General features: G+C 43.6%; 1 protein-coding gene across 3 annotated transcripts in view; it reads right to left on the minus strand.

Annotated features, from left to right (window-relative positions):
* PSD3 (pleckstrin and Sec7 domain containing 3) overlaps positions 1-12,700 on the minus strand; it is a 493,623-nt gene that overhangs the window by 380,898 nt on the left and 100,025 nt on the right. The window contains exon 1 of one of the 3 annotated variants that reach the window (XM_054565914.1): positions 10,618-10,718. The exons of the other annotated variants lie outside the window; for them this stretch is intronic. Coding sequence (XP_054421889.1) covers positions 10,618-10,638 — 21 coding nt within the window. The 5' untranslated portion in view covers positions 10,639-10,718. Of the gene's footprint in view, positions 1-10,617; positions 10,719-12,700 lie in introns of those variants that run through there. 3 annotated transcript variants of the gene reach the window in all.

The raw sequence follows: 12,700 nt of genomic DNA on the forward strand, positions 1-12,700 counted from the left end.
AATGGTTTATTTTTACACCATTTTTACTAAATAGAGGCAAATGTAAATTATAAATTATTTGTCACATATGAAGATTTGTGATGCAAATATCCCTATATAAATCAAGAAATTACCATGACCCTTTTAACTTCCCTGTGAAACTTGTTATATAATGATTTCATAAATTAAAATATTATCTCACTGAATCACAGATACATTTATTTTAGCAGTGCTTCTAAAACTTTGGCTTTAATTACTCTGAGCCTATCTAGCTCTTTTAAATACATAAACTGTTTTATATATAAATAAAATAAAAATATATTTGAAGTAAATAGACCTTTACTTAAGCTCCAGATTTAGAATATTATGCTGTGTTTTATTACTTTTTTCCCCCAAATAGGACCCATCAACACAAGAGACAATCAACTGACATACAAACCATACAAGAAAGGTATGAAGAAATGAATTAGGAATGAAAAAAATAAGATAAAATCAAAGGGAGAAAATGAAACATTTCTGTAAAACCGTTACATCCAGCAAACAAAGCCCAAGCCTTTATCTGCTCTATCAGATGGCTCTGCCAGAAGGGAGAGACCTTGTGAGGAAATTCACAGGAATGCATTACTCTTATCTTTTGTGCCTTAGGTCGTCTTTTACAAGCTCTAATGAAAGTCACACACCTGAAGCTCCACAAGCAACCCATGAACACTACCCACAAAGCAAGGAGAATTCTACATTGCCAAAACAGGAGATACAACAAACCCCACATTGAAGCCAATAATAAAAAATGATTAGGTTAGGAATCCTGCTGACTCTGGAAATGCTACTCCACCATGACAAGGCTAAATGTCAGAGCACCTACTCTGTCCATACGTTCTTAGAAGGGCTCCTGGGATGAGCTATAAAATAGCGTGGGATCTCTAACTCATTCATTGAATAAACATTTATGGTACCAAAGCACCACATAAAATAGTAGAATTTTCCTCTTGGCTTCTACACTGCATAGCTATAGGCAATCACAGTATAGGGTACAAGACCAGTTTTGCCATTTAATAAAGCTGTGTGACTTTAAGAATAGAAATAATCCTGCCTCCTTCCCAGGCAAGTATAACCTACCACCCAGGCCACATTTACTGTTCACTTACTAGGCTACTGCTTCTTTACTGCAGGCAGTATTCTAGCCCTTCCCCACCGGGAAGCATTAGTGAGGCATTCCTCGGGGCAATGAGGCAGAGCAGCACAGAGACATCGAATGCCTTACCCAAGGTGCCCCCAGAAGGTGGCAGGGCCCGGCAGGGTGCCAATCAGACCCTCGGATTCAAGGCCACACTCTAACCACTGCCCTGCACTGCTGCTCCCTTGGTGACACAGAATGTTCTGTCAGAGAAGGACAGGCAAATGAGTCTCTCCCTCCTCCGTTAAAGAGCTGGCCCAATCTCACATTTATCAAATCCTTTAGGAGACCCTGACAAACAACCTTAAACAAGAAATGTAAGGATTACATAAAGTGCCGTCCATCTATTTTGCTTCCACGCCTTCTGCTCCCCATAGGCTTTCATGGAGATCTGTGTGGCTCTGGGAGGCCTCCAAGGATTCAGCAATGGTAAAAACAAACCAAACCACCAAAAAGCATGAACGCATCTTAAAGGGAGAAAAAGAAAAAGGAGAGCTACTCTCAAGAGGGTGTTGGCAACCTTATGACTTGAAAATGTTTGTGAACCTGGTTTAATTTTTTTCAATTTAACCTTTTCAATTACAGTTTACTTTCAGTGTTATTTTGTATTGCTTTCAGGTGTACAGCATAGTGGTTAGACTTTTGTATAACTTATGAAGTGACTCCCCATAAGTCTAGTCCCCATCTGGCACCACATCTAATTACTGCATTAATATTGACTATATTCTCTATGCTGTGCTTTACATCCCTGTGACTATTTTGTAACTACCAATTTGTAATTCTTAATCTCTTCACCTCTTTTGCTCTGAATGCACCAGATCCCATCTGGTTTAAGTTATTTTAGGGGAACCATCTCTACTACGTGAGGGGTGCAGAAGAACACTGGGTTGCCTTGGATCAAGATCAGTAGCTGCTGTAAGCAAAGCAGCCAGACTGGCTGGATCAGCTCTTTGTAATCACCTTCTGTGAGGGCTGTTTGTCACCTGGAGACCACACCCACTAAAGAGGTCTAATTAAGTTCTAGGGGCAGCTGTGAAAAGATCATTATTATCACTAGTTGAAATCAGAGTTTCCCAGGTTCCTGATCTGAATCAAATGGGGGTGATTATGAAAACTGTCACTTCAGAACTTCTGAACCTGAATCTTCCGGCAGCGCTAGAAATCTAAAAGTGGGTGATCCCTGTGATAGACAAGTTTGGGAACCACTATTTACATCATAAAATTATGAGACTTAAAAAGTTGAAGAAGGGTCTTCTAGGTAGGTGTCCTCTTCCTTGTAAGCAGTTCTCTGTTTCGTCCAGGAGGAAAGCACTATCTCCTACACATAAAAATCTCCAGGGAAACGACTTCCCAAGTTTCCTTTCAATACACGGGAGGTCTCAAATCCTCAGAGTTCTGCAATGCCCCGAAGTAGCTTAGCTTAGGCAAAGGTTAAATCTGTTCTTCCTTTCAACCAAAAACAAAAATAATGATATTCATTACACAAATCATTCTGTTGACTGTTGACTGACTTCGGCAAATATGTGAGGCCCTAGAAAGTGTGTTAAGACCGCTCATGTTTTGCTTAAGATACAGAACCTCACTTTCTTCAAAGCACAGGGACAAGAAAGTGACAAGACAACCCACAGAATAGAAGATATCTGCAAAGCATATATCTGATAATAGGCTTGTATCCAGAATATATAAAGAACTGTTACAATTCAATAATGAAAAGCCAACCCAATTTTTTAAAAGGGCCAAGGGTCTAAAAAGATTTCTCCAAAGAAGGTATACAAATGGTCAATGAGCATAAGAAGAGAAGCTCAACATCATTAGGAAAATGCAAAACCACAATGAGATATCACTTCACACCCACTGGTGGCTAAAATCAAGAACAGAGAAAACAACAAGTGTAGATGAGGAGGTGGAGAAATAAGAACTCTCACACATTGCTGATGGGAATGTAAAACGGTGCAGCCCCTGTGTAAAAGTCTGGCAATTCAGCCAAGTGTTAAGCACAGAGTTACAATTATGACCCAGAAATTCTACTCTTTGGTATATACCCAAGAGAAATGAAAGCATATGTCCCACAAAAACTTGTATGTGAATGTTCATAGCAGCATTATTCCTAGTAGCCAAAAAGTGGCAACAACCCATCATCTGATGAGTGAATAAGTAAAATGTGGTCTGTCTATTCAATTGAATGTTATTTAGCAACAAAAAGGAGTGAAGTACTAATGCACACTACAACATGGATGAGCACTGGAAATGTGCTAAATGGAAGAAGCCAGTCATAAAAGGCCACACATTGTATGATTCCACTTATATGCTATGTGCAGAACAGGCAAACCCACAGAGACAGGAAATAGCTGAAGGACCGCCTGGGTTAGAGGATGGGAGCAATAGTGGGGTTAGAGAGTGACAACTAAGGTGTCCGAAGTTTGTTTAGGGTGATGAGTGTGCTCGAAAGTTGGCTGTGATAATGCATGCACAACTCTGTGAAAAATCACTGAATGTGTACTTTCAATGGACGAGTTGTATGGTATGTAAATTTTATCTCAATAAAGTTGTTTTAAAAAAGAATCCCCCCCCAAAAGTAACCCATTTCACTTCCATAAGCCTCAATTTCATCCTCCAAAAAATGAAGATACCATCTATCCTACAATATTGCAAAGAACAATGCTTCATGTAGAGTGTCTGACACATCATAAGTACAGAATACGTGCTATTCTTTGAGCTCTCCCTATCCCCACAGTTTTGCATTGTTATGTTTTGACATCACTGAGTCTTCACCACAAGTCTCCCAAAACTGGAATGCATTCCAATAGAGGCCTAAACACGAGAACTCTCTCATGATTTCACAGGTGCTAACCTCAAGACTATTCCTCTATGTCTGGCCCCGGAGAAGCCCTGGAGAAACCCTGGAGCCTGCAAATGTGGCTGTCTTTCTCCAAGACTTGCCACTAAAAAGTTTTTGGAGATAAAAAATAAGATTGTTTTTCTCCGCTCCTTGGTGTTCGTGCATCCTCTATCTCTAACCGTGCAGCAGAAGCACCTCTACAAGCGTGTAGTTCTAAAACCAGGTAGAGCCCCTGCCAATATCTATGCTATTCAGGCATCTTTCCCAGTCAGCTTCACCTACACTGAAAATGTGTTGGGCCTCCAAGACAGCTTTGAAGGGGTCCCGGGAAAGACTTTAGCCCTTGGATATCCAGCACTACCCACCCAGATACTGTTTGTGATGCTATGCAGATTCAGAGGGGCTGGAAGCTATGGAACTATCACATAGGTGGCAACAAAAAAAGGTTGACTCTATAGCATTCTTACCGTCTTCATAAATTCTCAAACAATTCACAGCCATCTTTTGCTATCTGTTTCAAATACTTTTTTTTAGAAGAATTCCTACAGTTCAATACATTTTATTTATTTTTAATTGATTTTAGAGAGAGGAAGTGGGAGAGAGGAAAAAAATATCAATCTGTTGTTCCACCTATCTGTGCATTCATTGGTTGAGTCTTGTATTTGCCCTGATGGGGGATTGAACCTGCAAACCTGGCATATAGGGACGAAGCTCTAAACAACTGAGCTACTGGCTCAAGGCGAATAACATTTTCTTTTTCTCTTCACTTTCGATCATTTTACTTGCACTTTCATTTCCATGAAAATTCCATGTCTCCATACACTCTGCTTTTGTATTTATCAGACATCATAGAGTAAATGTGTGCAAAACTCGAAACTTAGCAAAGTGCGGTTGGTAAACACACGATAAGCAACTAGATAGTCAAGGGGGAAATGACCACCCAGGACAGCCAATGCTATCTATTAAAGTATATTTGCTCTAGAACTGTGCTGCGCAATATATTAGCTGCTGATATTCATTGAAATTAAATAACATTTAAAACTCAGTTCTTAAATCTCCCTACCCACTAAATGTGCTTCCAGTAGCTACCTGAGCCTACTAACTACCACTTTGGACAGCACAGACATACAGTACTTCCATCAGACTATGAAGTTCCATTGAATAATACTGATTTAGAGAGTAGCTTCATTGGTTCTGTGATTGTCTGTAAGTTCTGAGTTCTTAGATATAGTAGCTTTAGTGTTTACAGATCGTGAGGTTTGTCTCTCAGATGTATGATCCGAGTGCCTATGAACATTCTTGGCAGATTTTCTTAGTGGTTAGTGGACAAGGTTTTTTGGAGCTTAACACTGAGCTTGGCACATGTTAATCACTTAATATTTGCTGAACAAATGAATGAAGAGCATATTAATCTCTGTATTTCAGCTTCTGCATCAGCAGGTAGGGTAGGAAGCTCTTGAACCATTTAGAGCCTCAAGAAATGAAGCTGAAAAACATAAACATATGCCCCAAAGGAACTCATATTCAAATGAAAAGTTTTGGACCCAAGGAAACATCTTGCTTCTTCGAATACCCACTACATGTAGCTTTTGAGACATGAAGGGAAGGTCAGAGGGGGGTGCTACAGAAGATCGAAGAGCTGCTGCCATTTCTCAGTATTTCCCTGCACAACTTTCCTAGAGCATAACGGAATCACACAGAGTCAGCAATCATCTAACAGCACTGCCTCACACCTAGGTCTCCCATTGCTTCAGTGCCCTATGATTCAATCTATACTGTGCCTATCAAATAACTTCTTGGAAAATAAGTGTTGTTGAAACTGAAAATTAAAAAAGGGTGTCAGTTTTCATATACGGAGAAAAGCAGTTCTACAAGCCCTTAACCAATAATCTCCTGGAGGCCCAACAAAAGCTACAGCTGCTTCTATTGAAATTTTTCTACATCCCTTGTTCACAGACCAAACAGCCATAGGAAGAACCAAGCTGCTCCATTTCTATAATTGACACTTCCTTAGCAAAAGTCTGGGGACAGAAGGCAGGAGAAACAGGGAGCAGCTGCCGCCTGATCTTCCTATGAATGCCCCCCCACCCCAGGCGCATTCCCCATTCTTCTCCTTATTGTTCCAGACTCCTTTTCGCAACAACCAAAGTCCAGCCCTTAGGTGGAAAACACACACACACACACACACACACACACACACACACGCAACTTCTTTGTGTCAACAACCACAGTTGCTGAAAAGTCTTCTGTGAGGTGATATAACTAGAAGTTAAAATAGAGGAGTCTTACATTCAATTTTAAATTGTTAATCTGCTCTATTCTGAATTCCAATTAATTATTTGTAACTGTATAGAAGTCCTTCCCTGCAGTCCTACAGTGATCCCTTTAGGCACTATGTGTATTTTCAAAAGAATATTATACAATCTCTATCTCTTGAGCCAAATAACAATACTTGTCCCACTTATATGTATAAATAACCGTTGATGATGAATTAGTCATTCAATTTCAGATTCCAAGACCCACAAAATCTAAATATTAGAACCCAAAAGCTCAGTTTCTGCAACACACAACTTTGAGGGCATAAAAACAGAGTGGTGATTAAGGACACTGGACTGCCTGGGCTTAAATCTCAGCTCTGCCACTTACTCATTATATTCCTTAACCTCTCCAGTCTTCAGAATGGGTTTGATGGTACTGACCTCACTGGATTGTCATGGGGAATAGAGGGACGTCATCTGTGTTAAGGCATGTAATAAGATCTCAATAAGTATTAGCTGTGCTGGTAACAATGCATCATACCTGAAAACATCACTTCAACATTTTCCAAAAGTTAGGACTTAAGATGAAACTTAAAGGAAAATGCTTCCCAGACAGCCTATGTGAAAATACTGTAAAACAAAGCCCCAGGCTCAGGTCAAAATGTTCACCTTCCTATAAATCCAAAACTCCAATAATGAACTTTTAAAAATATCCATGAACATGTACAAATTATTCATCTCACTGATTTATGACCAGAGAAAAGGAGTTTCAAACTAGATGGTTCATACTTAAGCAAGCCCCAAGAAAAGGGCGTTGTGCCCTGGCCAAGACCTGGCTCCATGTGGAGGAGGGGAGAGGAGAGCTGACTCCCTCACACCATGGCTGTCCCCAGGAGAGAAAATGCTCCACACCTCTGTGCCCTGAAGTGTCAACAAAGTCCCCGCCCACCTGGCACCAATAGGCCCCAGTTTGTTGACCTTCTGGGCCCAATGAAAAACAAAGGTCGCAGGGACATGTGCTATTTTCATATAAATAAGATAACATAAGCAAAGATTCTTTATTAATGATATGAGCCTCACCTTTTTTGTTCCTGAACAAGGCATAGAAACTTGTTAATTTGGATTTAAGAATAACTTGTTAATAACTACATGCTGCCAATTATCCTTGTTCTCCACCATTATCTGCAACAGTGGTTGGCAATGCCACTTGTCACTACAGCTAACACAACCCAATTTGGAGTGTGTGAAAAATGTCCCTGAAGATAGTCTTGTAACTCAGAAACACAGGAAAGGTACAAAGGGACACACTCTCAAGAAAATAATGCCACCGCTGAAATTCTCTCCAGCAAATCTGAGTCTGCATACAGTATCAAAAACAATACAAGCTGTCTAGTCGTGGATCACCGAACAAATGCTCTGGAGAATTTCACCTGGATCCTGTACTCCCCTACAACACAGTTAGACTGGTTTAACTGTGGAAGAACCCAAGCAGAACGGAGAGACAGTATTCAATGTGAAAATACCTTCCCTCGTAGCAAAGGGAAGCCAAGGGCAGCTGTGCTTGGCCCAGACGGCAAGGGAACCCTTGAGTGTTGAGAACCCTTGAATCAGCAATGATTTGAAGTTAGACTGGACCCCCAACTTCTGTGACCTTGAGTCACATCCTCGAGTAAACAGACTTGGGTCATCTATTGATCACCAGATTATTTCTCACAACTGACGACTTAAACCTCAATCACATCTGAATTCATTTCTAAACACTGAGAAGGATCACTATCCATTACTCACCTCCTAATCCAACCCAAGCCCAGAGATATGCTCTTTTCATAACTGCCAAATGGCAACATTACCTCAGATAAACCTCAAACAAACCAGTCTGAAGGCCAAAGCACACACACATAGTCATGTTCACACGGTTTTTGCCTCAGCGCTTCCTAACCTAGACTGAGATCAGCCCATTGCCACAATGGCGTCTTAGTTTATGAATAATACGTGACAGATGACTCCAGAATTTCTAAAAGAAAAATAAATCACCTCTAAAAGTAGCAATGTCTTCTATGTATTTTTTAATGTAATGCCAGGCTAAATCCCACTCGCATATTTTCCATCAGGGCTTGCAAACAAATACATCAAGGCTTTATAAAGCAAATAGAACCATTCATGGAAAGCATCTCTAAATTTTCCTTTTTCAATGAGCTGATTTTCTGTCTTATGTCACTTTTATTTCCAAATCCCCAAGATTTACTAGCCTATAAGGATTTCCAAGGTATCCTATGTATTTAATTGCTAGTATTTAAGCAAAATTGAACCTCTTGAGTACCCTGTGCATCATAAAGTATGTATTATTCTTTGGCCACAAATGAAGTGAACAGTGCCAACAAAACTTTTCTTAAAGCCAACACACATTCAGATTTGCAAATCAACCTTCTTATGCTTCCATTTAAAAAAAACACTCAACTGTGGAATTTCACCTTAAAATAAGGTTATTTTAGCTTTGCAGCTTTAATCACTCTCCCGCATCCAATGGCCAGGAGAAGAGCACTGATCTGTTCACAGAACACACAGAGATATTCAGAATGTGAAGTTAAGAGTACATCACTGAATAAGTAATGCATATACATGTTTAGGCATGAAACCATAAAATGCTAGAGCTAGAAGGCTCTGAGAGAACATCAACCCTTCTCATCCTATAGAGAAGAACATTTTAGCTACAGAAATTAAGTGATTTGCCCTGGACTGTGGCAAGAACTCACCCAGTCAGTGACAAAACCTATTAAGCCAGGTGTCCCACTTACTAGTCCAAGAGCTTTCCATGGTACCACTTTGCTTCTTTTAGCACAAAAAGCATATCTTAATGAAATATCTAACACACAAGACAAAAATCATACAACGTGGGGCAAAAGTAGGTTTACAGTTGTTCTTACAGAAAATACAATAATTAATAAATGATAATACAAGAATAAACTGTTTCACATACTCATAGCTGTAAGCTTACTTTTGCCTCACCTTGTATATTTGTAACATGACTCATGGACGGATATAAGAAAATTGTAGAAGGACACGCATGGAGACACTAAAAATTGGTTGGGGAGGTGTAAATTTATTTGCACTGTTTTGCTGGTTGAGTATGTTGCATTTTTAAGTGCCAAAGAGACATTTACTTTTAAAAAGTATCTCTTGATTTGTAAACACTCTAAGAAAATAAAAGATAAGTATTTCTTGTAAGAGGAGAGTGCATTTCCTTTCCTTCGGCAGGGAACATCCACCCCTCACTCCCTGAAAGCCAGCCAAACCCTCCCCTTCAGGGTCCAGCTCAACTGCCAGCTCCTCGCAGAGGACTTCCAAGCTCTTAGGCCAGAACCTCTTCTTCTCTGGGTTCCTCCATCGTAAGCTTTGCAGAAGTCTCTTCTACTAGAAAGCAAGCTCCCTGACAGCAGAAATCCTGTCTTACTCACCTGGGAAGTGGGCTTTGCAGAGTCCTTTGCATATACTGCATTCAATCACAGTTAATGAACTGCAACATTTGTTCCCAGAATCCCACTTAGAGTAATTTTCCAGATCTCCCTCTTCCCCACACCAACACCTGGACCTACTCAAAAGTTATTCCGGAGTGGAAATCCTGGATCCCACTGTCGGGCAAACCAGTCTCTGGAAAATGAAATCGTAATGCCCATTACATCCCCTGCCTACCTACCGTGTGTTTCACATCCCTCAACATCAGGGGGAACGGTAAAACTAAACATTTATCATTTAGGTCGCCGGCAACATTCTAAAACCACGTTCTCTAAGTGTTAATCTCATTGTTTTAAAAATCTCAGAACATCATTTATTAGGACAGAGAGATGAAAACAGCGGATAACGCTAAATGAATGTGAAACAGAATGAAACGTGTTTAAAAGCTACTGGGAATATTAAACCGAATAATCTTCCGTTGTCGCTCAATGCAAGTTTGTAGATTTTTTTCTTTCTGACAGAGAAACGTGATAGTCCCTAAATACAAGAGCTGACCTGGTAGAGTAAAATCGGCACATCGGGTCCTCTTTAACACTATCCTCCTTTTGATCATTGAGCAAGAATGAGTACTCAGGCTTCTCCCCCAAGTCTCAGGTTTTCAAAGCGGAGGATTGAATTAAAACCCCTAAATATTAACACCACAAAGTTGACCCTTCTGGGCTCCTAACAAACACAAAGAAAGAAAGAGCAAAGGGAAAATCGATACCAGATCCTGATGTTAAGGCACAAACACAAGTGGCCCGGAGAGCCTGGAGAACTGAAGGGCGACAAAGCCAATCAACCCCGACCCCGACCGGACGGTGAGGACCGGCGCGACCCCACAAGCCCTCGACCCCGCGAGTCCCGAGCCTCACCGCGGCGCTTCTTCCTTCCATCTTCCATCGCCCGCGCCGAGCCTGCCGCCGCGCCGGGAGCCTCAGGGCGGGCGGCCGGCGCTGAGCGCTCCGGGTCGGGCTCCCGGGACTGCCGAGGGGCGGTGGCAGGAGCCCCACGGCGGCGGCGGCGGCGGCGGCGGCGCGCACCCTAGTGGAGGCAGCCCGCGCGGCCCCCAGCGGTGTCAAAGCGAAGGCGGCGAGCGGGCGAGGGCGGGACGGCGCCCGGGGGCGGGAAGGGGGCGGAGTGGCTGGGGGCGGTGCCCCGGCGGGATAGGGGGGCGGGGGCGTAGCTGAGGGTGGGGGTGAAGGAGGAGGGCTGGTAGAGGGAAGGAGGAGGGCTGGTGGGGGGAAGGAGGAGAGCTAGTGGGGAGGGACACAGAAGCGGGGAAATGGGGTGAGAGGGAGCTCGGGAGGTGGGGGGGCGGGGTGGGGGTGGCAGAAGAGACAGTGCCATAGGGCAGGGGCTGGAGGGCGGAGTGGCGGAGAGGGTAGGAAGGATAGGAATTGGGGAGGAGGGGGTGGAGCTCGAGGGGGAGGGGGCGAAGGTGAGAGGGTGGAGGGGGCGGTGCCGACGGGAGAAGGGGCACGGAGGGGAGTGGGAAGGGGAAGGGAGGGGTTGGAGAGAGGTAGAGAGGGCGGAGCCCGGAGCTGGAAGGGGACGAGGCTCCCGTGGGGGAGGGGGTTGGGGGCAGCGTGCCGGGCAAGGGTGGGAGGTGCACGGTAGGCAGAGGGGGCTTTCGGCCGCCTCCGGGCGCCGTGCACTCACTCTCCGCTCGAGGGAAACCTGCCTGTTGCTTTGTCTCGCTCCATAACAGTTTTCCCACCCCGAGAAAAGTGAGAGGCGCTTTGGACGGTGTTTCCTCTGAGGAAAGGCCAAGGGAGGGAAGCGGCGAGTTGGGCGCTGTCCTGCTTGGTCCCGCGGGGAGCGCCTAGACGTCCCCTCGGGGGTCTGGGGCAGTGAGGTGGGGCTAACCCTCCTGGGTCCGTGTTCTGCTTTGCCTCTTTGAGGGAGCTCCATGGGCGACCCATATTAAGATCCTTTGCCCTTCAGGACGAGTCTCGCCTGGGTCCTGCAATCTTGCCTCGATGCTGTCCTACACCGAATATGCGTACCGGAGCAGTAATTCGCTTCGAAACTGCATTTTCAATCGAAAGTGCCGAAAACCCGTGCCTTTTCTTCCTCCTCCGGACTTTGTGGTGCAGGGCCAGGGTCTAGAAGGGCGCCCTCCCCTGGCAAATGGATCAGGAGGCCTAAAAACCGCCCTTGGTAAGTAAGGTCTATTAGAATGAAAGAGCGGTTCACCTTCAAGTTCAATGTTTGCCAGATCCAAGCACCTGGAGGTCGAACCCCATGTGGCCACTTGCAGGGGGCTTGCGGTATGTTTGTGCTACAGCTTTAATACCACAAAGATTAATCTTACTTCTTTTGACCAGTAGAAGATTCCCAAATAAAACGAAGTGACCAAAAAGGCCAAGCTTTGAGTGAGGATGGAGGGCCAAGTTCCTTAATGGCCCAGGGAACCAGCCCACCGGGACAGGGTGCAGCCAGGCACGAGACTCCCCGACTTTTGTTTTGCTGCCCCATTTACATCTATCAGTCAGCCAGAGGAACCAGAATGAGGGTGTGGGTGCATTTATACAAATCCATTCCCACTTCTGAAAAGTGATCTCAATCCATGCACCCCTGCTAAACAGCATCCATGCAATCCATGCACATCTGACCAAAACAACAGTTTGGTCAGATGCGTAGATTTTAAACCCCCCAGTTATTTGGGTCTATTTGTCCTTTATGGATCCTACCTTCACCCTTACAGAAATACCCCAAGAAGTCAATCCTTGTGTGCCTATTCCCAATAAACTTAAGCTTCTTTGAACCTTGGGGTCTCATGATTTTGTTGGCAGGGAATCAGAAGTAAGAACGAGGAGGAAATAGAGTCGCTACCTGGGGCCTGACCGCTAGCCCAGTGGTCTTTAACTGGAAAAGTGACCACATTTTACAAAGGGAGGAAGAAGGTAAAGGATTTTAAGCTGAATCTAAAACTATACCAACTATTCCCACACA

The sequence above is a fragment of the Pteronotus mesoamericanus genome, unplaced genomic scaffold (genome assembly GCF_021234165.1).
Source record: "Pteronotus mesoamericanus isolate MK-2021 breed Mesoamerican mustached bat unplaced genomic scaffold, CSHL_Meso_final contig_169, whole genome shotgun sequence".
NCBI classification, from domain to species: Eukaryota; Metazoa; Chordata; class Mammalia; order Chiroptera; family Mormoopidae; genus Pteronotus; species Pteronotus mesoamericanus.